This window comes from Meles meles, chromosome 21 (assembly GCF_922984935.1).
Source record: "Meles meles chromosome 21, mMelMel3.1 paternal haplotype, whole genome shotgun sequence".
NCBI lineage: Eukaryota > Metazoa > Chordata > Mammalia > Carnivora > Mustelidae > Meles > Meles meles.
This window is the reverse complement of record NC_060086.1, coordinates 35,180,863-35,205,990: the sequence shown is the minus strand read 5'-3', so window position 1 is coordinate 35,205,990 and position 25,128 is coordinate 35,180,863. Positions and strand designations below refer to the sequence as shown.

The following is a 25,128-nucleotide window of genomic DNA, read 5'->3' as shown; positions in this document are numbered from 1 at the left end:
TTGGTTTCTTAACTGTTATATTTGAGTTTACGTAGAAGATAGGAGCCTTGTGTCAGATATGTGCATTGTAGTTTCTTCGTCTTTCCACAGTCTTAAAGGTCTTTTGTTACAGAACAGAGTAACTTTAACCTTGGTGCAATCTATTTTTTGGTGTCCCCTTCCCTCAGCTTTCCCTGATGTTTTTTAGAGGAAGATTTTAGCCTAGAGGTTCAGCTGACTGAAAGGGCTAGGAGACTCTGGAGGTTAAACATCCTTTCTCCAATCACCGTATTTTAACCTACGTCTGGAAATTGATCAGTGAAGTTGGCGAGTGGCTTTTCGAAATGGCGGCTGATGCGTAGTTTCGACTTCTTGTTCGTTCCATTAATTTCTCCCTCCTGCTTCCACTGGTTCACACGGAGGACCAGCCAACACTTTCCCTAACGGACAGTAGACACTTCAGACTTCCCAGTCGTTGCCAGCATTCTGCTGTTGCAACACAGAGGCAGCCACAGATGGTGAGGGGGCGTCCTTCAGCGGGGAGGACATTTGCAGATAACCGGGTCAGAGTTGAGCTGGGCTTCAAATCCAATGAGGCAGTTGTTCTCTTAGTCCTTTAATGGTTTATGTCCTACCACGTTTGGTCCTTGGTGGTGGGACACTGGTCTCCTTGTTCCTTCAAAGATCCATGCCGATGTCTTCATAGGGGGTGGGATGGACAATATCTGGGATACCTTGTGCTTCCGGAATCCGGGGAGTTCCAGCTCTCAAACCTCTTTAGTTTTCTCATCCCGAACTTTCTGTGAGACTCTTTTATATTTTCTTGCTCATTGATTTTTTTCTTTGCTCAAATTTTTTTTTAAATATTTATTTTTAGAGAGAGGGCATGTGAGCTGATGGGAGGGAGAGAGAGAATGTTAAGCAGGCTCCACGCTGAGCACAGAGCCAGACACAGGGCTTGACCCCAAGATCATGATCTAAGCTAAAATCAGGAGTCAGACACTTAACAGGTTTGGGGTGCCTGGGTGGCTCAGGGGGTTGTTTTAAATTTCAGTTAATATATGTATTTAATAGTTTCAAATTCTAGCATCTGAAGGTCGTATAGCATGGGTAAGAGTCTTTGTCTGACCTGACTCTACTCGGGCTCTGTGGAAATCTCAGTGAGGCCCTCACTGGGGGTTCTGTCTCTCCCTGGCCCAGGTCTAGCAAGCATTCTGCTAGGTTAAGCCAGGATAACGGGTCCCCTCGCCATCCGACAGGGTTCCTCCGATCAGCCGGGGCTGCCTCTAGCAAGTTCCTGGCAGGGCGGGTTAGCAGAACTTCGCCGTCCCCGATGGTTCCTCTTGGTAATTTTGCATCCACAGACCCCCCCACCCACCCCGGGCCCTGCTCCTTGACTCTCAGTCCCCACTTTCCCCTATTGTAACCAGAGCCTGATCTCTCTCCCCTCTATGGTCAGACCCCCTTGCAGTGGTTCCTATCCCGCTCTGATAGTCCCCCTGAATACAGCCTGCCTGACCCTTCTTTCCCGAGCATCATGAATAATGTTTCCTTTACCAGGGGCCCTACTCCTGCTCTGCGGCGCACGTGCTGACTTCCATCCCCGAGCCGTGGGGCTTCGGCTGTGGGAATCGGAATCTTGCCCAATGGCAGCTGACGCAGGGCTCTCCAGACCTCGGAGAGACTGTACGTTCACACCCCTGAGTGGCAGATCGGTGATTTGCGGTTCGGGGAGGTGAGTTTATCGTTGTCTCTACTACTGTCTCCTCTGTCCGCTCCCGGGACTCACTGGCCTTGGCCTGGGCAGGGCAGTCTTGGGGCCTCTCCTTCTCAGCGAGTGCTCCTTTGCACAACACTTTGTCTTAACTCGCAGCTCCTGCCAGGCGGACAGGCACTCTGTTGTCACGCCGTGAACTAAGACAGTAACTAGTTTTCCCTCAGGAGGGAAGGCAGGGGTCGGCCGCACGGAGGGCAGGGGCGGCTTACCGCACCGTGGAGGAGGGTCCAGGGGCACGAAGGCCCGGGCGCACAAGTGGACGTAGGCAGCCGCCAGGTTACAGGCCAGGTGGAGCTCCTGAGGGCCACAGGCGTCCTGGACGCACAGACTCAGGAATGGCGCTGGGTCCACCTGAAATCCAGCACCCAGAGTCACGGTCGTTGCCCGCTGTATCCTTGGGCATAGCTCAGGGGAGGGGCGGAGGCAATATCGGGGCCACTTTTGGTCTCCTGGTCTACCTGCTGCATGGTCTCTGCTGGGGTCCAGACCCAGCCTGATACTCACCACCCTGAAGCAATTGCCCAGGCAGGAACGGGGGTCCTGGAAGAAGGCCCCGCAGGTGGGGCTCTGGCCGGGGCACTCCTGAGTTTTTTCCATGGCCTTGCAGTCGCCACCCACCTGGAGAGATAAAGCTCAGACTCGGGCCTCCCGCCTGGACCTCCATCTTCTTGAGCAACTAGGGCAGGTGCATTAGTCTTCCGAGGCAATGACCACCCCCTCGGCCTGGGACGTTGTCTCCAGAGTGCCTGCCCCCAGCCACTCTCTACCCTCAGCCACGGCGCCCTGGGACGCAGGAGCCTGCGGGAGGCGAGGCTGGTGCACCAGCTCACCTGCCAGGCCAGAGCGAGCTCCTCCAGGCTGTGGGCCACTGAGCCATCCGGCAGTGTCTGCTCATTGGCCGCCTCGTTGTCATTGGTGCCCAGAAGGCCAGCAGACACCCCTGTGGGGCAAGGGGCCCCTGGGGGAGTCTGTCCTGTCCCAGGTTCCAGGGGTGCCCCAGCTCTCCCCCACTGATGCCCACACCACCACCAGGGCTCTGACTCTCCCTCAGAGGGAGAGGAGAAAAGAAAGAAAGGCAAGGAGGGGAGGAAAGCATCTGTGCCCCATCTGGACCTTCCTCCTGCCCGCCATCCTCATCCCGAGTGGCCTGGGCCGGCAGGAAAGCTGTCTAACCAGATCGAGGGGAGCATGCGGGAGCTGCCCTCAACCCAGAGCAGAACGTTTCCGGGCAGGGGCAGAACACAGGGTCAGGGAGCACTGGGGTCCTTTCCTGGCCGTGGGAAGGGGGGCCAGTACATTGACCTCAGCCAAGTCCCCCACACTCCAGCCCACAGCGGGGAGGAGAGGAGGACGCATTCATGGGATTAGAGAGGCAGGTCAAGGCCAGTGGGCACAGAGCCGAGCAGTATCTGTCCTGCAGTGGGGACGGTGCCCACACTGGCACGATCCAGCAGGGAGAGACGCCCCGGGACCCCCTTCCCATCTGAGTCCTTCAGACTCTTCTCCCGCCTGCTTAGGTCGTAAGCCCTGAGGAGCAGCGGCAGCTGTGGAGAGTCTGTGGGTGTCCTACCCATCGCCCCTCGAGAGCACCCCTCGCCAGGGCTCCGCCGGCCTCAGCCCTGGAAGCTGACTGTGGGCTCAGCACGTCAGCAGCACCGGCTGGGAGGCTGCCCCCATGGGGGCCCACACCCACCATGGAGCCAAAGGCCCAGAGTCAGGCTGCAGAGGCCAGCTCGGACGTCACAGGCGACAGAGACGCCATCCTCACTGCTCAGCTCAATCCGGGGGACGTCCGTTCTCGTCTTGGCAGGAGGTGGATCCACGTGCGGACAGCTCCGTGTCGGCCGGGAGGAGTCGTGGAGCCTGTAGGTCTGGGGGCCGGATGGGGCAGAGTGGACAGGTCGTGGGCGATGTGGGGTGCCGGGGGGAAGGGTCAGGGGCCCAGGTCACAGGTGTGTGGATGGGACGGGAGGCAGGGACGTGTTGTCAGCCCGGGCCACCTGCCCCTCCTGCTGTCACGTGCTCACCTGCAGGCTCGGGTAGACGACCAGGGTGGTGCGGTTCAGCTCCACGGACAGGGACAGGAGCCCCGAGGGGGTCCGGTTCAGCATCACCAAGAACGTGTTGCGGGCAAAGTCACTGGCCAGCAGCAGAGGACCACAGCGCACACTCAGGCTCCACACCTGGCCATCGAAGGTCACCACGTGCCTGGCTCCAGCCACCACAGCATGGTCTGGGAAGAAGCAAGCCCAGGACAGGTAAGACGGGTCAGCTCTGCCTGCTGGCCTGGGGGCCCTGCACCCGGGGGAACCCCAGGGTGTCCAGGGCCTCTCAGGCCAGTGTCCTCTTAGACGCCCCCATGGGGAGAAGGAGCGTCTCTCCCCAGATCTTCTCCCCACCCACCCCGCAGCCCAACACCCCGAGCTGAACCAGCTCCAGCCAAGTCGACAGTAAAAAGAAAGAAAGGGCTGATGCATGATTTCATTTATCCAGAACAGACAAAGCCATGGAGCCCAGGGTGACAGCTAAGGGACCGAGGATGCTTGTGAGGTAATGAAAATGCTCTACCATTTATGGGGGGAGGAGGGAGTTTGTATCTCTGAATATACCCAAAGCCGCCGAACTACATGCTTGAAATAAATGGCGTTGTATGGGAACCATGTGTCAGTGAAGCAGTTGAAAACTAACCACTGTAAAAAAAAAAAAATGCACAAAACTATGGCCAAAGACTCCACCCAGTGTAAGGAAGGTGCCACAGGGGTCCTAGCTCTCCCCTCTTTAAGGGGGGCAGAAGATGGTCTGACAAGGGGACAGCGCGACCCACCGGTTCCCCTGCTGAGCAGGGACATGGGGCGGCGTCTGGATGGGCGGAGCTGGGGGCTTGGGGGCTGCAGGAGTGGACACAGTCCCAGGCCAGGGAGCTGCAGGCCTGCCCAGCCGCACAAGGAGGGTCCTGAACGCCCCTTCACCAGCCATCAGAGCTGAAGGTGACACGTGTAAGGAACCCCCAGATCAGCTGGTCTGAGCTCACCGTGCTGCCTGGCAGAGACCGTAGCCCTGACTCTGAGGGGGACCACGTGCCCCGAGCCTCAGCATTCCCACATGGACGCTGAGAAGAACCACGCTGATCCCCCAGCCCTACCAGGCCCTGAGGGCTACGCCTGCCCATGGACTTGAGACCGACCCCAGCATCAAGGAACTCCGCTCACAAACCACACATGTCTGTGACCCAGAGGGTGAGCTGTGTTGCCTCCTCCCCTGGTCTAAGGGGAAACTGAGGCCTAGGCAGGGGGGAAGACACACCCAGGCCTGACTCAGGCACGAGCTAGATGCAAACTCCCTCAGGGCCCCAAGACCCCGGAGCCGCATCCGGTCCGGGCCCAGCCCGTGGCAGCAGGCCCTGCCTGACCCGGAGTCTGGACTCAATTAGCCGCCTTCCGGCTCCAACTGGAGGTCTGCCTTTGTGGCTCCAGCTCCGTCCAGGGGGAGAGAGCTGGCCTCAAGCCCTAAGCCGCTTGGCCCACTTCGGACTTGGGCCTCTGGCTCAGGCTCTCCTACTCTGGCCGGAAGCCCGGAGCTGCAGCCCAGTCCTCGTCCAGGATGACCTTGGGCAGTCCAGGTTGCTCTGGGCCCTGTGGTACTGGGCTCAGGCTCCAGAGGCCACCCAGGACCAGCCCCCTCTCTCTCTCTGCCTGCCCCTGCCACCACGTCCCACAGGGCCCAGGGCTTCCCCGGGGAGGAGGGGGACCCGAGACTCACATTCGTGGGGGCTCTCCAGCCAGCGGCGCCGGAGCCTGTAGTACTCGGCCAGCATGTTGGTCCTGGACAGCTCTCGGAGCGGCCGCAGCAGCTTCTCCACCACGTAGCTGGTCACCCGGGCCACGGCCAGGGGCTCCTCCCCCGCGGGCAGCAACGGCAGAGTCACCAGCACCGAACAGTCCCTGAGGGGAGCACGGAGGTGCGGGAGACCCCGCCCGAGCCGTCTGTGCTTCAGGAGCGAGCAAGACGCGCCGGAGGGTCCGGGCTTGGGGCGGACACGGCGGCCTCCCGGAAGGACACAGGTGTCTGAGCTCCTGCAGGGCGTGGGAATGTGCGCACTGCCCCCCCAAGGGCTGCGGGTCCACGGGGCCACGTCTGTGGGAACCATGAGGGTGGACGGGTGCCCCTCTGGGGCTCCTTGAGGTTGGGTGGATGAGGGCAGCAAAAGCATGGGACAAAGGGGAGGTCAAAGCCAAAGGGGACCTTGGGAATTCCACTACCGAGGAAGGACCCTGAAACTCAATGTGGAAAACGGGGGTTATGTCGGCCTTGTGGGGTGTGAGGGAGCCGAGAGGTCTCAGCACAGGTTCGGGCTGGAGAGGGATGGGAATGGTGGCCGCCCTCGACCGTGGGTGGAGGCGGGGGCAGGGGGCCAGCGGGGAGGGCCTTTCACCTCTCCCAGGAGGTCAGAAGTGACTCCAAGGTTTCCCTGCCCGGAGCAGCCCTTCCTCAGCACTGGCACCCAGTGGTGACCCCTTGCTGGCCTGGGGCAGGGAGGCAGCAGGACAGTCCCCACAGTACCTGGCTGAGAAGCGGTATAGGGCCAGGACGGGCCGACAGAGCCTCCTCAGGGTCTGCGACAGACTGGCTTCAGCCCAAGACAGCATCTGGCGGGCGGCCTGCGGGGGCAGGGGGAGCTATCAGGTCAGCCCCGGCTGGCAGGTCCCCATCCCACCCCCTCATCGCGCCTCACCAGCTCCACGGCGGCCCTGATGGGTCTGGGGGCCAGGGTCCGCCACAGCTGCGCGGCGCCCTCCAGCCGCTCCCACCACATGTCATCCAGGGGCCGCGGCGTCACTTCGAGGTAGGCGTCCTTCAGCGTGGCCAGGGGCCCTGCAACGGGGGCAACACCCACTGTGAGCCCCCTCCCCGCGCCCCGCCTCCGGAGTCCAGGCGGCAGGCACGATGTCACGATCCCAGACCCCAGCAGGGAGACCAGCCCCCTGGACCACCCGTTCGTAGGGACAAGTGGCTTGTGCCTGATCACCCCTTTCCCCACGAGTCCGGAATGGTGGGGTGCACCAGGGGAGGCTTCCTACGTTCCCAGCCCCCAAGAAAACCTTCGGTGCAGGGCCTCTAACGAGCTTCCCCCACAGACCGGTGGTGAACACCTGTCGTCACCATGGGGTGCTGGGGAAACTGAGGGTGTCCTGGGTGACCTCCCCAAGAGAAGATTCTGGAAGCTTGGGCCTGCTTTCTCTCCCTTGCTCAGGCCTTGGCTCCTTACCCCTGCCCTTTGCTGATCTTGCTCTGTGGGCTTTCGCTGTACCAAATCCTAGTCGCGAGCATGAAGATATTCTGAGAACCGAGCCCTAGCGAGCCACGGAAGCTGGGGGGAGGCTGTGGGGATTCTGACCCAGAGACAGAAGCAGGTGGGAGAGGAGGACCAGTGGGCGGCCCTGGTACTCCCGTGGGGAGGCTGGAGGTTCCCAGCATCACTCGGAGGACGCTCGGGACAGCGGCCACTCAGTAACCACAACAGGAGCCCGAAGCACACAGCCCCGCGGATGCTGATCACAGACCCAGAAATGGGCTGTGGAGTCTCCCAGCGCTGGGCCTACCAGCAAGCAAGCTGAAACCCAAAACAAATCAGGCAGGAACTGGGGGAAAAAAATCCCAGTCCCCAAAGAAGTAAGGCAGCGGGCATGAGGAAGATGAGCTTGGGGACCTCCAGGAGCGGAGGCAGCGGATGAAACAAAGGCTGCAGGCCCTGGAGGCCCAGCAGGCGGGGCAGGCTCCGGGTGGGGCCCTGGCTCGTGCACTCACGTTCCAGCTCGTTCCGCAGCTGCTCCAGCCCCGCCCGCAGCCTGGCCAGGTAGAGGGGCAAGTGCTGTGTCAGCACCGGCCGGGCCCAGCTCCGGCTCCACGCCGCCGCCACCGCCCGGCCACTCACCGCCACGGCCCCCAGGCCCGCGTGGGACAACCGCAGGAGGGGGCCCACTGCGCTGTCCGGGGGGCCTGCCGGCCGCACCTGGGCAGAGAAATCAAGGCAGGATCGGTGTGAAGATCCGGGGCGCCCCGCCTGGTGAGTGGAGGGCGTCTCCCCACGGCACCTCCCCTTCCGCAAGTGTGTCCCCAGACCCCCAGTGCGGTCCACCCACCAGGTGCCAGAACCTCTCCACGTAGGCATCCAGGCCTCGGAGCTCCCTCTCCAGCCGGGCTCCCACCTGGGCCCCAATGGCTGCGATCCTGGACTGTGGACAGAGAGGGACAGGCTGAGGGCACCGGGGGTGGCGGGGGGGGGGGGGCTTCACGGAATTGGAGGGGCCGAGAGGTTCTTGGTGCCAGCCCTAGGGCCCCAGGATGTGTTTGCAGGCCACAGAGCTGCCTCTGGTTCTCTGGGCCCTGTTGGACCCCAAGGGCTGGCACCCCTGGCGCCGGGGCCTCTGTCCCAGGGAGAACAGCGCCCCCCAGCCCCGGGCCGTCTCACCTCCACGCCGCCCAGCAGGGCTCCGGGGCAGCCGTGCGCTGCCAGACGGAGAGCCTGAGGGGCAGCCTGCAGGCTCAGGCGTCCCAGGGGCTGCACGGGCCGCCCGCCGTCCAGGAGCAGGGCCTCCGCCTCGGCCGTCCGCCCGTGGGCACATGCCCGCAGCAGCACACTCTCCTCTCGGCGCCCTGGGGCCAGGAAGGGTCCCGCTGTTGTCCCCGGGGCTCGGCGGGCTACCGCCCAGCTGTACACACCACCGCCTCTACCCGTCACCCCCGGGCCCCAATGTCTGCCGGCCTGGAAGCGCACCACCCAAATCAGCTTCCCAGCCCCGCTGAGGCCTGGGGTCCTCCTTGCAGCCCACACCCACCTCCGCTCTGCCCATCTAGACCCTCTGCCAGCCTCTCTAAGCATCACAAGCCCATGCAGGTGGCCGCAGGGAGCTCACCGTCTCCTCCAAGCTACGGGGGCCGTGAAGTCCTAACGGGGCTCCCTCACTCAACTCTCAACACCCCAACCTCTGTCCTCTCTGGGGTCCAGCTGGGCCGCGCCCCAGCCATCTGAGCGATCCCCACTGTCTCTACTCACCTTCCTCATGGGCCCCAGCGGCCTGGAGGCAGCTCTGGGCCCGGGACACCGACAGCCTCACTTTCTTGTCCCCATTGTCCAGGATTCCCTCCAGCTGGACGCTGCCCTGAGAAGCCGAGGTGGACAGCCGGCCCCGCAGGCTGAGCTGCTGAGCCTTGGGGCTGAGGATCTGCGAGCAGGAGGAGAGAGAGCAAAGTGAGCCCTGGCCCCCTGCTCTTGCTAGCCCCAGTTCCAGGGAGAAGAAAGGCAGCACCTACCCCCTGCCCCACATCTCCCGGAGCATGGGGACGCCTGCGTCCTTCCCTACAAGGTTCACTACCCCTGCCAACTGCAGAAGGCAGTCCTTTGTTCGGCAGCCCTAGGGTTCTGATTCAGGGAGCTCCCTATAATGTTCCAGAAAAATCTGTCCTCAAGGTTTCCAGGTGGGTGGGGTGCAGCCCAGAGAACCTTATGAAGTTTCACAGTGTCATGAGGACCAAACAAGGATGGGAAAGGCTTCTCTCCACCACATGGACCCCCATATGGGGCGGGGGCTCACTCCCAGGCTGGCAGGCCTTGGGGCACTGCGATTCCAGAAGCAGGAAGGCCTGCTGCTTCCCAGGGGCCTGGCTGGCAGGCAGGGAAATGAAGCAGCCAGCCCCGGACCACCTTGGAAAGCAAAGCTCTTTTGAAATCACCATGCTACAGTGCAGGGAAACAGAGGCCGAGTGAGTTCCAGAGGCAGAAAAGCCGGCCCCATCCGGGTCTGGAGGCCGGAAGGAAAAACCCACCCCAAGAGCACCTACTATGCACGGGCACTGCGCAAACAGCTCTGCTGAGGAGATGGGATTTGTGCCCACTGGACAGAGGAGACAACGGAGGTCAGAAGAAGGAAAGCCCCAAAGTCAGGTGCACTCGGCCAGGGAGGCACAGAGGTGGGCAGATGGGAACAGTGATGGGACACCTACCATGTACCTATGCCAAAGGGCGCAGAGGGAGGGGATGCCCGGACCCCTACAGCTGCCCTGTACAGATGAGGAGGGAGAACTCAGTGAGGGCCCTTCCCAAGATCACTGGGCCAGTGGGGGCAGAGCAGGCATGGGGCTCAGCTCTGTTCCCTCCTATCTTCCAGGAGGCAGGAAGACCCATAGAATATGTGTTACGGGGAGGGGGGCTCCCTATCAGGCCCTGCTCCCAGTGATCTACACGCAGGAACATGTGTATCCTCACGCCATGAATCCCCCGGGAGGGAGGGCAGGTGCAATGACGAGGCTGGGATTCCAACCCAGACAGTCCAGCTGCTGCCTCCTCTCAGGGTTGGGGCTGGGCCAGGCCGGAGGGTCCCCACCAGGTTGCCAGCCTGCAGTTATAAAAGTGGCCACTAGGTGGCAGGGCCATCCAGGCAGGGGTGGCCTCGCAGGCCAGAGCAGGAGGGATGGCATCCTGTTGCGGGCGGGGGGGGGGGGGGGGGGGGGGGGGGGGGGGAGGTGTTGCTGACACCCTTGACCTGGCCACTCACCTCCAGCTCCCCGGAGAAGTCTGGTGCCCGAGGCTTGCTGTGGTCGCGGACGGTCAGGTTGAGGCGCAGGCCATAGTCTGGGTCCGGGGCGAGGCCCAGTTGGCAGTGGGAACGCAGCAGGAGCCCACGGTGGCCCAGGGTGTGCTCCCCAGAGACTAAGAGAGCCTGGAATGACGGGGGGGGTGTCAGCGGTCAGGGAGGCACGGGGCAGCAGCTTCCTCTCCCCGCCATGCCCTGGCCTCTTCCAGACGTCCAGGGCTGTCACAGTAGCCTGTTGGGTCTCCCTGCTTCCAGTTCAGCCCACGGTCCCTGCTCCACTCCGTATCCGGACTAACCTTGCAGATGCAAATCGGACATTATCCTGTCTTCCCGCTGTACCGAGAAAAAAAGCGGGTTGCCTTGATACGGTCCACCAGTCAGCATCACCTTCTTAACCTCACGTCCTTGCTCTCTCTAAAGGCTGCCCTATGTTCCTCCAATACCCGAAGCAGGCTCTGTCACAGGGCCTTTGCACTGTCTGTTCCCTCTGCAGAACTTGGACTTGTCAGCGAGGCCCCCACACTCCCCCTTCCCTCTCCCCGTGTCATTCCTTCACGGTACTCACTACACCTGAGTATGTTTCAGGCGTCCTGTTTAACTTTTTCCACCCGCTGGAACGTGAGCTCCAGGCAGTGGGGCACTGGGTCTGTCCCTTTCGCCATCCTTGTCCCTGCACCTAGTAGAGGGCCCTGCGTTAAGTAAAACCTACAAGTGCTTTCTTAACAGATGGATGGATGGCGTTGGCAAACTGTCCCAAGAGCCAAGTTTGGCTCAGCGCTTGTTCTTGTAAATAAATATGCATTGGAAGCTGGCCACACCCGTTCGTTTACATAAGTCCCCTGACTGAGGTTGAGTGATTGTAACAGAGATCCCACGGCTTGAGAAGATAAGATATCTGCTATCTGACCCTGTACACGGAAAGCTCTGCCCCTGGGATGGATGGATAGATGGGAAAATGAATGGATGGATGGATGGATGGACGGACAGACGGATGGGGGAGTGAGTAGGAGGGTGAGTAGGTGATGGGTGGACAGAAGGACGGAGAGTAGGAAGTAGGTGGGTGGATGGATAGACAGACAGGAAGATGGGGAGAGATGGATGCATGGATGGAAGGGTGGGCAGGTAGGAGGAGGGACCAAATAATCAGCCTACAAACCCAGGAAGACTGTTGGGGGAGAGGAGTCCCAACCCCTCACCTCCAACCACGGTGAGGCTGAGTGCCTTTCATTTACGTGTAAAGCTCTCGTCCTGTGTCCCATCTCCGGTATCTCACCATCACGCTCCATGCCAAAGCCACTGCCTCTTCCGCTGCTCAGATGGGACACAGCGGGCTGACCTGCCCTGCCCCGGGATCACCCCACCAGCAGACGGCAGAGCGGGCACGTGGGCACCCAGCTCCCTCACTCACACCCCTGGCTCTGCGGATGTTGTTCTCTCTCGTCCTCCTCCCTGCACGGTCCCCGGTCCCCTTCCCCCGGGCCAGACTCACCCTGGGCAGGTCGCAGAGCCCCAGGTGCAGGGAGTGGTGCAGCCAGTGGGTGTAGTCGGTTTCCATCTGCCCCTGGAGGCTCTGTGTGGCGCAGGAGCCGGTGAAGGTGAAGACGCGCTCGAGCTTGGCCTGTGCGTGGAGCCTGTCTGGCTGGGATGGCCAATGCCTCTGCAATGCGAGGGCACCGTGAGGCCACAACAGCCCTTTGTACTCTGGGCAGGTGTTTGCTGGGAGCACCAAGGGCCTGAGCCTAAGGGGTCCCAGAACCCATGGTGCCAGACCCCAGCAGGAACAAGGCTGGCTTTCAGGGCAAGCTGCCCCCATTTCTCCTCGGCCCGGTCCCTGCCTCAGGCTCTACAGAACAGTGCTCGGCACCAGCAGCAGTCCCCCAAAGGCAGTGATACGGGGGAGACCCCGACCCTGACACCTCCAGGAACCTGAACCCATGCCCCTAAAAGCCCCCTGGTGTCACCAGCCCCTTCCCTTTTCTGCTCTGAGTGCTCACCTCAGGCAGGATGCCTTGCTTCCCTCATCTCCCAGAGCTGTCCCTACATGCCAGTCAGGGAGGGGTTTTTGTACCCATTTTACAGATGAGCGCACCAAGGCTCACAGTGGAGAAATGAAATGCTCACGATCCTGCGGCCCGGCTAGCACAGTGGCCTCAGAGCCAGGCACTTTCTACAGCGGGTGCCACCACCCCCCCTCCAGGGGGGCTTTCTAGGCCTCACCTCATAGGTCAGGTTCTGCTGCACCCGACGTCGGTCCCAGGACAGATCGAGCTGCTCGCTGAACACGGCTGGGGTCCGTGTTAAGGCCCCACAGGCCCTGAGGGCACTCAGACCCCAAATTTCCTGGAGCTGACAAGAGGATGGAGTGTGGGACTTGGGGGAGTCCGCACAGAGACCCCGAGTTAGGGAGAGCCCCGCGCGTGCCTTGGCAGTCCAGCCAGTGCATACCTGCCCCGGGGAGGCGGCCAGGCAGCCATCCCAGATGGTACTGAACTCCGAGGACCTGTTGGTCCAAGCAAGGTGCAGGGTCACGGGCTGCCCTCTGTCCCAGGCCAGCTGGACCTGCACGGAGACAGAGGGTGGTGGAGGGGAGGGGAGCCGGTGTCGATGAGGTCACGGGGCAGGCCTCCAGGTGGGATTAGTGCCGCTACGAGCAGAGACCCCAGAGAGATCTCGCCCTGGTGCGTGAGGACGCAGGAGAAGACGTGAGCCAGCCAGAGAGTGCTCACCAGAACCCGACCAGGCTGCCAACCTCATCTCGGGCTTCTAGAAGTGGGAGAAATGCCTGTTCCTGTTTAAAGCAACCAAAACCACCCAGCCACCCACCCGGAGTATTTCGTGATGGCAGCCCAAGCCGACTAAGGCAGGGGCCCTCAGCTGACCTCCTGTTCCCAGCGCCTGCCCTGCCACTTGACTCTGTCCCAGCCTAACTGCCCCTGGCTCTTCCTGAAGCTCGCCAGCCTGTCCCCACCTCAGGGCCTTTGCACTCGCTGTTCCATCCCCCCCCCCTGGAATGCTATTCCCCTTGCTTGTCAGAAGGTGGATCCCTCGCATCTGGAGGCCCTCAGCTGACAAGCCGCCTCCCCTAGGAGGCCCTCCCTGACCACCCCATCTGATGAGTGTCTGTCTCTGCCTCCTCACCACTTTCTTCACGGGCTTATCACAGTTCTTCATTTTTTCTTTATTCAATGCCTTGAATTTTAGGCAGGGTCTCTGGCCTGGCCCAGAGGATCTACTGTTGATCCACCCTGGCCAACTGTCTTCCAGCTCACAGCTGAGAACGCTGAGGCTCAGAGAGGGTCCATGAGCAGCCCGAGGCCACCTGGCTGGTCAAGGAGCCCAGCCGCCCTGCGCGGACCCCCTGCGGCTCCCGACTCAAGTGACAAGGGTATAAATAGGAGTCATTGTATGTATGGACGTATGTGTGTATGTATGTACGTCCTATGAGGTCATGTGTGTTAAGCTCTTGCCCCGCTGAAGTGTGGGCTCTTTAAATGCAGGACTGTGTGCTCCCAGCCCTGCCTGGCATGCAGTAGGTGCTTACTAAGGTACCAGTGAAGGAATGAGCACATGACAGACACCTCGGGCTGCAAGCTTCAGGAGTCTGACTCTGGAAGAATCCTTCCCAACCGCAGAGAAGCACAACCTTCTGCCCCTGCACGCGGTACCCAGGTGGTGGGCTGGGGGCTCAGCCATGCAGCTTCCCACCCCCCAGAGTCTCCCCCCAGGGTCCCCTTGGATGCTCCCCACTCACCTCCGCGCTCCGCCGGCCACCCCTGCCCTCGGCCAGGCCGCTGGCCTCGATGCGCCACAAGGAGAGGCTGAAGGGGTGAGCCAGGGCCAGGTGGCCGGCCAGCTTGCCCTTCCCCAGCTGCAGAGAGGACGAGAGCAGCACCTGGGGTGGGGGGGACAGACTGAGCTGGAGGCCTTTCCCAGAGGGGCCACTCCCTCCCCACCTCCCCACCCTGCACAGACAGCCTCCCAGGGCCAGGGCGTGGGGGCAGTGGGCTTCAAGCGCACAGCCCAGCCCTGAGGGGGGCCTTGGAGAGACGCAGCCCATTCTGCAGAGGAGAAAGTCGAGGCTTGGAGCAGAGCAGACAGGGACAGTGTATGACTGAGGGAGCTGGAGGCCTAAGAATGTCAGCCCTGTTTTCCACTAGCTCTGTGACTCCCAGAGTCACCGGGCCAGCCCTGAGCCCCAAGTGTCCCGCTCAGGCTCCAGGCTCGGTGGAGTTCCTGGGGTCTCCTTCTGGCCCTGACACCTACCTGGTCCTTGCCATCCCAGCCCACGACCAGGTCGTCCCGGTGTCTGTGTCGTGAGTGCTCGCAGGACAGACGGAGGCTGCCGCGCCATGGTGGGGACACGGACAGAGGCAGCAGGTGGGTGAGCTCTGCTGGGAGGGGGACACAGGGAGAGGCAGGCACGTGAGGGGAGCACGTGGGCTCAGGGGCATCTCAGCGGACAGAGCTGCCAACTCGGGCAGGTGGCCATGTGGGGGCCCCCCGTGCTTGGGTCATCTGCTCAAAATTCAGGGGGTCAGTGCTCACTCGGCACTCCCCAAGCTGTCCCCAGGAGAGCTCCAAATCTTTGTCACCCAGCAAAACCTGCCTGGTCCAGATCCCAGCCCATGTCCTGCACCATCTGACCTCCCTCATGCTCACGGGTCCCCGGTGCCCCACCGGGGCCACAGTCAGCTGTCCTCCGCTCTCCTTCTGTCCGGAGTGTGACACAGTGCCCCCACAGCTGAGGCCTCACAGCGGACAGTTTCTGTGCCTCTAGGTCTCCCTCCCTTGTCCCCTCGGCGGAGCCCAGCTGCCCTGACCTCCTGCCTCAGGTGACCAGCTTGTGAGGCCACCAGTGGGTTCTGTCTTCCCAGACCCATGGGCAGGAGCGAGCAGAGATGCCGCAGTAGACAGAGGCCACCTCGGGGACCTCTCAACTCTCTGGAAGGGGTGCCGTCTGACCACCCAGCAAGCCGTGCCCCCGGGAGCGGGGTCTGCACTGTGTTTCCTGCTTGGCAGACGGCAGGGCAGGCTTTGCTCTGTGTGGTGGGGGCTCGTCCCACAGAAACTGACAGTCTGTGTGACAGCATGGCCCCTTCTGAGCCCTTGGAGGGGGACACAGGTGGCATCCATAGGGCTGCTGGGGGACAGCACTCGCCTCCCCTGCTGACCGTCGGCATCTGCTCTGAAACCCCCTGGGATGGCTCAGGGTTGCCCCATTTAACACACGTCCTGTCTTCTTACACTCAGGGTAGCCCTAACTCCGGGATGGGGGGCGGGGACCTTGTGTAACCTGGGTCCCTCAGTCCTCCTGCTGGTCTCCTCTCCTCACCCCCATTTCAGTGCCCTCCGGCCACGCCGGCCTCGCTGCTGTGGCTCCAGCACCCACCTTGTCTCCACCACAGGACCTTGGCACCTGCTTTCCCTTTTGCCGGCGATGCCCCTCAGATCCCTGCCACCGCCAGTTCTTCCTCATCATTCGGGGCTCTGCAGGGACACGCCTTCCCCACCTACCCCACCCGAAGGAGCCCTGCACCCCTCAATTCAACCCTTCTCACTCTCAGAAACACTCTGATGCGATTTCCTTCATGTTCACAGCCCTGCTCACCACCTCTCCCCAGGGAGCTGGGGCCGTCTTACTTCCAGATGGATCCCCAGGGCCTGGGACAGCACCTGGGATAAGCAGTTGTTCAAACATGGGTCGCTGGGCGAACAGCGCCCCCTGCTGGTGACCTTGCAGACACTCACCCTGGACGCTGAGGTTCCCAGCGGACCTGGGGAAGGGCCCCAAGAGGCTCCCGTTGAGCACTGCCTCCTGGTCATCCCACAGAACTGTCTGGTGCAGGATGTGGGTCCCACGGGCTGTCTTGTACGAGGTCTGCAGGACCAGCTGCCTGGGAAGGGCTCTGAGCTGGAAGAGGAAGACAGCTCTGGGTCACCGGGGAGCCCGGCCCACGCTCCTGCTTCGGGTGGCAAAGAAGAGGTACTTTCAGAGGAGGAAAGACAGGGAATGTCTGTGGGGTGTGAACGGTTTACTGAGACGTCATAAAGCCAAAGGCTCCCCAGGGATGGGCAGACAAGGTGAGGGAGGGGTGTGGGGCACGGGGAGTGGGACACAGGGAGACTGTGTCGCCCTCTGAACACATCACCACCTCTCAGCTCCATTTCCAAGCTGTGTGGCCTTGGGCCGGTTTCCTAACTTCTCTGAGCTCAGTTTCCCCATCGATAAGAGCGGCTGAGACGGACAGCGCTAATCCCTGAGATGATGTGACGGTGTGTCCGCCCAGGGCCGACCGGTGGGAGCTGCGGTGGCTGGGCCTAGGGTTTCTCCGACAGGTACTGAGCATGTATGAGGATCCAGACCCAGGCCTGAGCATGGGGGTACAAATAACCAAGACGGGTCCTGGCCCTCCAGGGGCTCCTGGCGGATGGGGAGACATCACAGAGACAGAAAATGACAGGCCCAGGTGACAAGGGTGGCAAGAAAGATACTCAACAGGCGAAGGAACACAGAGAAAGAAGTTGGAGGACAATGCAGGGAAGGGCATTCTAGGTAGGAGGATAGGTCTGTGCAAAGGCTCAGAAAAGGGGACTCTCCCTGTTAGGTGGGTGCCCCCATTGGGGGGGGGGGTCAGGGGCCCTGCAGGGAAACTTGCTGGGAGGAGGGGGGAGTTTACTCTTGAAGGTCTTACTGCCCTACCTTGACTCAAGACACCATTATTTCTTGCCCCGCTAAGCACAGTGGCTTCCTCACTGGTGTCTCTGCTGCCCCCTGTAGGTCGCTCCCCATACAGCCACTGGAGGGATCTGAAATCTTCATTTGGACCGTGTCCCCCCCAAAAGTTTCTAATGTCAGAGAGCTAAATCCAAACTCCTCCCTGTGGCTTGTCATGCCCTAAGATCAGACCCCCATGATCTCCTACTGCCCCACCCTGCTCCAGGCCAGCGGCCATGCCTCAAACAAGCCTACTCTTTCCTGCCCCAGGCCCTTTGTATGTGCTGTTCCCCCAGCCTGGAATGCTCTTCCACCAGATTTTCAACTGGCTGCCACTTGCTCGTCATCTGGGACAGCTCAGATGTCACCTTCATGAGGCCTTCCTGGCCACCTGAAGAGCTGCCTGGCCACACACCCACTTTTAATCACCCCATTTTCTTTTCTCTCTAGAAGGTATCCATCTGGATACATTCCGTCTGGAATGTTTTCTTATTTGTGTGATTTTCTCCCCAGCAGGCTGTGCAGTTGGTGAGAGGAAGGACCCACCAGTCCTGTCCCTGGCAAGACCCTCAGCTTCTTGAGTGATTCCTGCCCTGGGCCCTACTAGGGGTTCAACAAATAACATGGGAGGGAGGAAGGGATGGACAATGAGAGCAGCTGAGAACCCATTCCAGCACGTTTCCCCCACTCCAGAGCCCCTCACAAATCCCTCTCTTCTCCCGGAGCTGCCCCCGGAGCCCCCTCCACCCCCCCACCCAAGCCCGCCCTGGCCGCCCTCCATGCACCTGGGGGAAGGTCTGCTCCAGCCTGATGATGTTAGTGACGCTGGCCTTTGTCGTCACCAGCCTGGTGCCCACATGGAAATGATGGTCCTCCCCCTCGAAGAAAATCATGCTCTCGGCCTCACGCTCCAAGTACTGTAGCTGGGCCAGAAGGAAAGCAGGTGAGATATTTTCTCCTTGGTCTCTGATGGCATATTCCTACAGATCCCGGCTCCAGGCTGGAGGCTGTGGCCCCAGACACCCACGGCTTCCTGGACTGTTTGAAATCTGGTGAAAGGAAGGTCCTGAGCCTCGGTTTAGACCAATGACAGCCCCCTCCCCGTCCTTCCTGCTGCTGTCCCACTGACTGGAAGATGGCTATGGGCCTGGGGCCATGAGGCAAGAATTCCAGTTGCATTACCACAGGTGGACGGCAGGGGGCAGTCTAGCGCAAGGAACGAGGCAAGGGCTGGGCCATTCAACAGATGCCGGTTTCGGCTCTCCGTCGCTGGGGGTAGGTCACCTCTGCCTAGGTCCTTCACCACCGGAGTCTCTGCTTTCTAACTGGGATACACTGGGATGATGACACTTCGTTAATGTGTCGAGGTGAAAATTTTATCAGTGTGCTCTCTTCCAGACTGGCTACGTGACAGAATCAGGTAGGACACCAGCTACACATAGAGACTCTGTCCCCTACCGACAGCTGGGAGGGACATTCTTAAACAGCTCCGCAGATAGGTTTGACCTCAGTCAAAGCTGAATTCGGTCACACTGAATCTTGAACAAAGAGTCTGACAAATCCACACAGAGGATTTCTGCAAAATAATTGCCTGGACATTTCAAAACTGTCAACGTGTGACTTCTTAAAGGTGGTTAAGGACTGGGGCGCTGGGTGGTGGCGTCCATTAAGCGTCCCACCCTTGATTTTTGGCTCCGGTCATGATCTCAGGGTCCTAAAATTGAGCCCCTTACCAGGCTCTGTGCTCAGCATGAAGCCAGCTTGAGATCCTCCCTCTCCCCCTGCCCCTCCTCCCTGTGTGGGTGCGGGTGCACACACACACACACACACACATATACACACACACACATATAGAGTCTGTCTTTCTCTCTCTCTAATATTTTTTTTAAAGGTGGTTAAAGGGGTGCCTGGGTGGCTCAGTGGGTTAAAGCCTCTGTCTTCGGCTCAGGTCATGATCTCAGGGTCCTGGGATCAAGCCTCGCATCGGGCTCTCTGCTCAGTGGGGAGCCTGCTTCCTCCCTTCTCTCTGCCTGCCTCTCTGCCTACTGTCAAATAAATACATAAAATCTTTAAAAAAAAAATAAAAGGTGGTAGAAGACAATGAAATGCTTAGGGGCAAAGTCTATCGATACCTGTAACTTACTTTGAAATGTGTCAAAAATTCAGGATGAAGCGCTGTCTGATGAAGCAAGTGGAGTGGAACAGGGGTGAGAAAATGGACGCAGCGGGTATGTGGACATTCACTATAAAATTGCTTTAATTTTCCAGGGTCTAAAATGTTTAATCCCATAACAATGGGGGGAACTAGGTACAGGGCGGGAGAAGAATTTCTGGATCAGGGGGTCTGCTTTAGGCCACATTCGGCCCACCACTTGGTTTTGTAAATAAAGTTTTATTGTAACACAGCCATGGCTGTTTAGTTACACCCTGTCTATGGCTGCTTTTCTGTTATGGTGGCAGCACTGAGCAGTTACAACAGAGATCATACTGGGTTTAAAGGATAAAACATTTACTTATGGTCCAAGTTTGCAGATCTCTGTTCTAGATGAACTCCCTCAAGAGACAGGGCAACTAAGTACTCTGGGTGATCCTGAAGTGTGTCTTGGGTTTAAAACAAACTGAAAACACACAAACGAAAAATTCAGCTTGAAAGAACATTATTGGGGCAACTGGGAAAGGTTATTAGGGGCCGTATATTAAATAACAGCATGACTACATCATGTTAAACTTCCTGAATTTTCTAATTATGCTGTGTCATGTGAGAAAATTGCCTTGTCATTGGAAGCACTAGGCCAAGCACGTAGGAGTAAAGAGGTATGTGTCCAGAAATATGTCCTTATTGTCCCTTAATGGTAAAATGTACGTGGGCATGCGTATGACTAGAGAAAGATATGTGACACGTAAGTACAAAGTTATGGCAGGTTGTTAACAACTGGGGAATGTACTCGGTCCTAAAATAACTTTTCTATATGTTGAAAACTCTTCAAAATAAAGCCCGGAGGGAAACAAAGAGGCCCCTGAACGTGCAGTCGGCAGGGACGCTTGGGAAACACTAAAACCATGTGTGAACGTGCTAGGGCAGGGCCAGGCACACAGGAGGTGCTCTGGGAACAAAGGCAGCCGGCCCGGGCAGCGAGGGCAGGTAACCAAACTGGGTGGCTGGGGGGCTAACCAAGCAAGGAGCAGGGCAAATGTTAACAACCAGTCACTCACTCGTTAGCCAACATCTTTCATGAGCACCTACTATGTGCTGGGCCCTGGGCCAGGTGCTGGGCATTCCTGATTTGGGGAAGAGGGGCAGACAGGCAAACAGGTCATGGGAACAGAGTGCGGGGGGGAGCCAGCCTGGGCCTCTTGTCAACCCCCCCCCACCCTAGGGCCCCCAAATGCTACATGCAAGCCAGATGCATGACCGCGGGCTGTCCTGGGGGTTCCAGGTGGGGAAAGGATTTGCAGACAAGGGCAGGAAGATGTGCGGGGAGCCCGGGCCGTCAGAAGAAGCTGGGGCACCCGGGAGGCGGTGGGGCTCGGCTCGAAGGCAGCACGCCAGGTCGGGTGAGGCGGCGCCAGGCTCCAGGCATGGCGTGGGCAGGCAGGCCTCCCCCCGCTCCCCAGGGTCTTGTGGGCCCAGCTGGGGGCTCGGGGCCTGGCCCAGGAATGTAAGCCTGGGGATGTTTGAGAAAGCTGGAGCCAGGGGTCTCAGGGGGCAGCCCCCCCGGGGCCTGTAGCAGGCCTGTGCACACAGATGTGGATGCGTAAGCCCTCCCCGGTGGGGCCCGGCCCGCGGGGCCCCGCCCACCACGGGCAGGGCGTCTGGAACCAGTTAGGGCTCAGGGGCGGCTGGGCACAGTTACCTTGGCTGAGGCTGAGGCTCTGCGGGGGCAGCGGCCCAGGAGGGCGGGGAGGCTGTGCCAGCCGGACAGCTGCAGCTCTTTGCTGGAAGGAGACAAAGAGTGTCTGAGGCCGGCCTGGGTCAGGATTCAGGCCAGCCTCCCCCCACCCCGCCCACAGAGGGCAGGAGATCCCGAGGGCCGAGTAGGGCCGTGGTTAGGGCCACAGCCTGGTGCCAGGTGATCCATGTTTCGATCCCCACCTGGCCTGTGCCTGGTTCTGGCATGTGGGATATAGCACCTCTGGGCCTCAGTTTCCCCTTCAGCAAAAGGGGCTGCAGGGGTACTGGGCTGAGTCTTCGCTCAGGTGTGGGCAGGGGAGGCCTCCGCAGGGTCTGGACAGCAGGATTCTAACTGCGCTCACTCCTGGCAGCCCTGTGCTCACCGTGGCCCTTCAGGGCGGGGTGCTCGCGGCTCCCCGCTGCTGCCGCCGTGGGGCGCTGGCCCCTCCTGGTCCTTCTTCCACAGCAGCGCTGCTGTCTTGGGCCAGATGGCCCATGGCAGCGGGCCAACCTGGGCACTGGGTGAGGGTTAGCACCGCCTCTGGCCTTTGCCCACCAGAAGCCAGACTTCGCCAAATGACCCCGGGTGGGGAAACCTGCCCCAGGTGGGAACCACTGGTCTAGATCGCTCCCAGCTGGCTTCCTCATGCCCCTCAGGGACCCCGTGTGGGTGCCGGAGCCAGGCAGCCCCTGCCCCAGGCGCATACACATGCGGGGCCACTGAGCTCTGGGCCAGGCAGCCAGCAGGTCCCCACACCGAAGAGCTATAATAATTATTAGTTTGTATTTGAGGCCTAGCATGCATTTCACTTGTGAGACCAAGTCCTCGTCCATGTCATACCCCCGAACGTCAAGGTTGTTTTACTAGCTGTGTGACCTCGGGCGAGTTACTTTGCTTCTCTGTGCCTTCCTTTCCACATCTGCGCAGTGGGGCTGTGGGAGGGGTCAAGGAGGTCCTGGGGGTTGGAGGTCAGCGCACAGCAGGGGCTCCACTGATGTCTCCCCCACCCCCTCTCTTCTGGTGGGAGGAGAGGGGACCCCCAGAGCTGCAGAGAACCCCTCACCAGAACTCCTGGCTCTGTCCACGCACGTCGAGGACCAAGCTGGCTTGAGAATCGCAGGTCAGCCGTAGGGAAGACAGCATCTGTTCCTCTGCCCAGAGCTTCTGGAACACGAGCTGTGGAAGGCGCCGGCGTGAGGTGTGAGGAGTGCAGCGGGCCCCGGGACCCGTCTTGGCCGCCGATTGCACCCCACCAGACCCGTACCCCAGACATCGGCAAAGAACAAGCCCCCCCACATCTCCCCATCACTGGCCTGAAGCCAAGGAAAGGGGGTTTAGAGGAGGTGAGGGAGAGCGGAAACCGGGTCTGCTCGGTTGTGGGGTACGGTGACCAGGGACAAGGACCCACTGCATGAGGGGTACCCGGGCCTCTCCACGCGGCAGAGTGGAGTGGGGGCAGGGCAGTGCTGGTCACTGGAAACAAGAGGTTGCAAATGAAGCTTCCAGAATGGGCAGCCAGAGAGCCCAGCCCAGGACAGGCGACCTTCAGCCAAGTGACAGTGACCTGGGCCTGGCCCCATTCAGGAGACCAGAGCAGATTCCCCCTCTCGGACGTGGGAGGGCATCGTGGGAAACGGCCCAGGTGCCAGCCCGAATCCCTTTTGCTGCCTCCTTGCTACATGACCTTGAGTAGGCGAGATACACACGCGTGTCCCACAGATGGGGATGACGGGGACTGTCGTCACAGCAGCAAATGCTTCTACAGCATCTGTCTGACCAGGCACCACGCCTGTTTCCATCCTCCCAAACCCCATGTTGTTGGTCCAACTATCATCCCCATTTCGGGGACAGACTGAGGGCACAGAGAAGTTAAGGAATTTGCCTGAGGTCACACAGCACTTTGTGTGAGTCAGAGCTGGGATCTGACATCCAGAGCTGGGGTTCTTAAGAACTATGCCACCTGCCTGTTGCAGGGCATTAGGAGGAGGAGAGGAATCAAGCCATGGAAAAGCCCCAGGACGGTACTGAGCACGGAGCAGGGGCTCCAACAGCAAAAGCTGGGCTTTGGCTTGAGGGCAAGAGTAGAAAGGCAGAAAGCACACAGGGCGGGGACCTGGAATGGGGGCTCCCAGTGTCTACAAACTGCAAAGTGCTGGAGAGAGACAGCGCAGGACATCTGTTGGGCGAGCCTATAGTCAGCCCCTGCACGCTGGGGAACAGACAGAATTTGCGGGGAGCCCAGCCTGGCAGGGGCAGGGGGTGCACCCATTCCTCACCTGGCTGGCCGAGGGCAGGCCCAGCCTCCGGAGAGCGGGGGCCGCGTGGCTGGCGTTCACCAGCAGCTCCAGGGAGCCGTTCGCCGGCCAGGACACCAGGGCTGCCACGTCCATGCGGACACCACCATCCCCTCCGTGGAGGGCCACACTGGCCCGGGTCCGGGTCTCTAGGGGCAGAGGAGGGCACAGGCTGCTGGGGGCTGGGTTCACCTCCCTGCACATGCGGGGCCAATACCAGACAAGGCTTTTGCTTCTCAAGAGCCTCTGGGATTTCATCTGCCAGGTGGTGTCCCCCTCGATGAGTGTGGCCGGGCTGGCTCCTCTCCCAGGGTTGCTGCTGAGATGAGAGCTCTGAGAGCCCACCTCAAGTGCCCCCTGACCCTTCCTTCTCCCTCCCTGGGGTTGGCCAGCCCCGTGAGGGCAGGACCTTCAGTCTGTTCCCTGCTCTGTTCCCAGCACTTGGCACAGCTCCGGACCCATCGCAGGCAGTGAGGAAACAGACGAATAAATACTTCTCTCCGGGTTTATCAAACATCCAAAGGATATCAAATCATCCTGACCTGGAGCCCACCCGGCCCAGGATGGAGGGTCCCCACCTGGGGAACTTCCAGCCTGACCACACCTCCATGTGGCCGGCAGGAGAAAACCCTCTGGGAAAGGCGATTCCAGGAGCTTCGTCCTTCTTATTTTTGGACTTAAAATCCCCCCTGCTACAGCAGGAAGCAGTTCTCCAGGGTACAGAGGTGAACCCTAGCCTACGTCACCGGGGATGGCGGGGGTGGGGTTGAGTGCAGCTCACGGCTCCTGCCCGTGACACCTGACCCAGTGCCGTCACCTGCCATCTGGGCCCATAGGGGCTGGTGGCGCTCTAAGCCTCGATTTCCTCATCAATAAAGTGGGCACAGCCAGCCCACCTTGAGTGACCTTGCCAAGATGAAGAGAGAGAACACCCCTGAGAACCCCTGCCCATCAGACACACAGGTCCCAGGAAGGGCTCTCTTCCTTCCTTCCCAGGTGGTGTTCAACCCCAAGCACCTGCTATGTGTGGGGCCCGAGGAGGGACACACACTGAAGGAGTCCCAGTCTCCAAGCCCAGGGAAGTTTCAGATGGTCAGGGACAGCAAGAATATGAAGGCCAAGCAGAAAATGCCCCCCACCGAGGGGCTGGGACAGCCAAACCTGAGCAGCAGTGCGGAGGTGAGACGCCTCCCTGGCTGCAGGTGACCACGCCAGGCCTCTCAGGGGCCAGGAACTGGGTCACCCTGGAGTGACTGTCCCATCATTGACACACCACGTCCCCAATAAGCCCTTCCTCAGAGCGGTGAGGTCAGTCCCCCCGTCTGCTCCAAGTACCCAGTCATCTCGCAGGGGGCTGAAAGCCAAGGATGGAAAAGTTTGAGGCCAGGAGAAGATGACCCAAGTGACATGGTAGCCCCTGAGGGGTCCTGATCTCTGCATTCTACACAGGGGGCCAAAGGGGGGCCTGGAGCCACACTGCCTGGATTCAGGTCCTGATCTCATCGTTCCATGGCTGTGTGACCTGGGGCAAGTGACTCAACCACTCTGAGCTTCCTTTCCTCCCCTGCAGAATGGGAACAGTTACTAACCCCTACCTCATATATTCACGAATTCGCTCAACAGATTAATTGAATAACTACTAGGCTCCACTCTCCAAAACAGGCAAAAATCATCCCTGTCCTTGTGGAGAGTGCATTCTAGTGTGGGGTGGGCAGAAGACAGGCAATGAGAAATGAAGGTCCTGAGTCAGTCAGTCACATAGGATGTTAGAGCGACCAAGCCAGGAACAGGGATGGGGTGAGCTCCAGGGAGGCGGGGATGCCAGTAAATAAGCTGGGTGGGGAAAGCCTCACTGAAGAGATGACATTTGAAAACTATC

At 60.2% G+C, this 25,128-nt stretch overlaps 1 protein-coding gene across 1 annotated transcript in view; it reads right to left on the bottom strand.

Annotated features, from left to right (window-relative positions):
* Positions 1-1,841: 1,841 nt before the first annotated feature.
* Positions 1,842-25,128, bottom strand: part of LOC123933621 — a 126,249-nt gene continuing 102,962 nt past the window's right edge. Inside the window, exons 44-67 of the mRNA XM_045992959.1 lie at positions 23,232-23,398; positions 22,019-22,131; positions 20,917-20,998; positions 17,848-17,985; positions 16,096-16,258; positions 14,611-14,738; positions 14,099-14,239; positions 12,793-12,906; positions 12,565-12,693; positions 11,837-12,004; positions 10,309-10,473; positions 8,811-8,979; positions 8,226-8,410; positions 7,897-7,989; positions 7,562-7,766; positions 6,489-6,628; positions 6,317-6,414; positions 5,516-5,697; positions 3,784-3,989; positions 3,450-3,627; positions 2,587-2,696; positions 2,261-2,374; positions 1,966-2,107; positions 1,842-1,855 (exon numbers count right to left, since the gene is read on the bottom strand). Of these exons, the coding sequence (XP_045848915.1) occupies positions 1,842-1,855; positions 1,966-2,107; positions 2,261-2,374; positions 2,587-2,696; positions 3,450-3,627; positions 3,784-3,989; positions 5,516-5,697; positions 6,317-6,414; positions 6,489-6,628; positions 7,562-7,766; positions 7,897-7,989; positions 8,226-8,410; positions 8,811-8,979; positions 10,309-10,473; positions 11,837-12,004; positions 12,565-12,693; positions 12,793-12,906; positions 14,099-14,239; positions 14,611-14,738; positions 16,096-16,258; positions 17,848-17,985; positions 20,917-20,998; positions 22,019-22,131; positions 23,232-23,398 (3,344 nt within the window). The remainder of the gene's footprint in view (positions 1,856-1,965; positions 2,108-2,260; positions 2,375-2,586; positions 2,697-3,449; positions 3,628-3,783; positions 3,990-5,515; positions 5,698-6,316; positions 6,415-6,488; positions 6,629-7,561; positions 7,767-7,896; positions 7,990-8,225; positions 8,411-8,810; positions 8,980-10,308; positions 10,474-11,836; positions 12,005-12,564; positions 12,694-12,792; positions 12,907-14,098; positions 14,240-14,610; positions 14,739-16,095; positions 16,259-17,847; positions 17,986-20,916; positions 20,999-22,018; positions 22,132-23,231; positions 23,399-25,128) is intronic.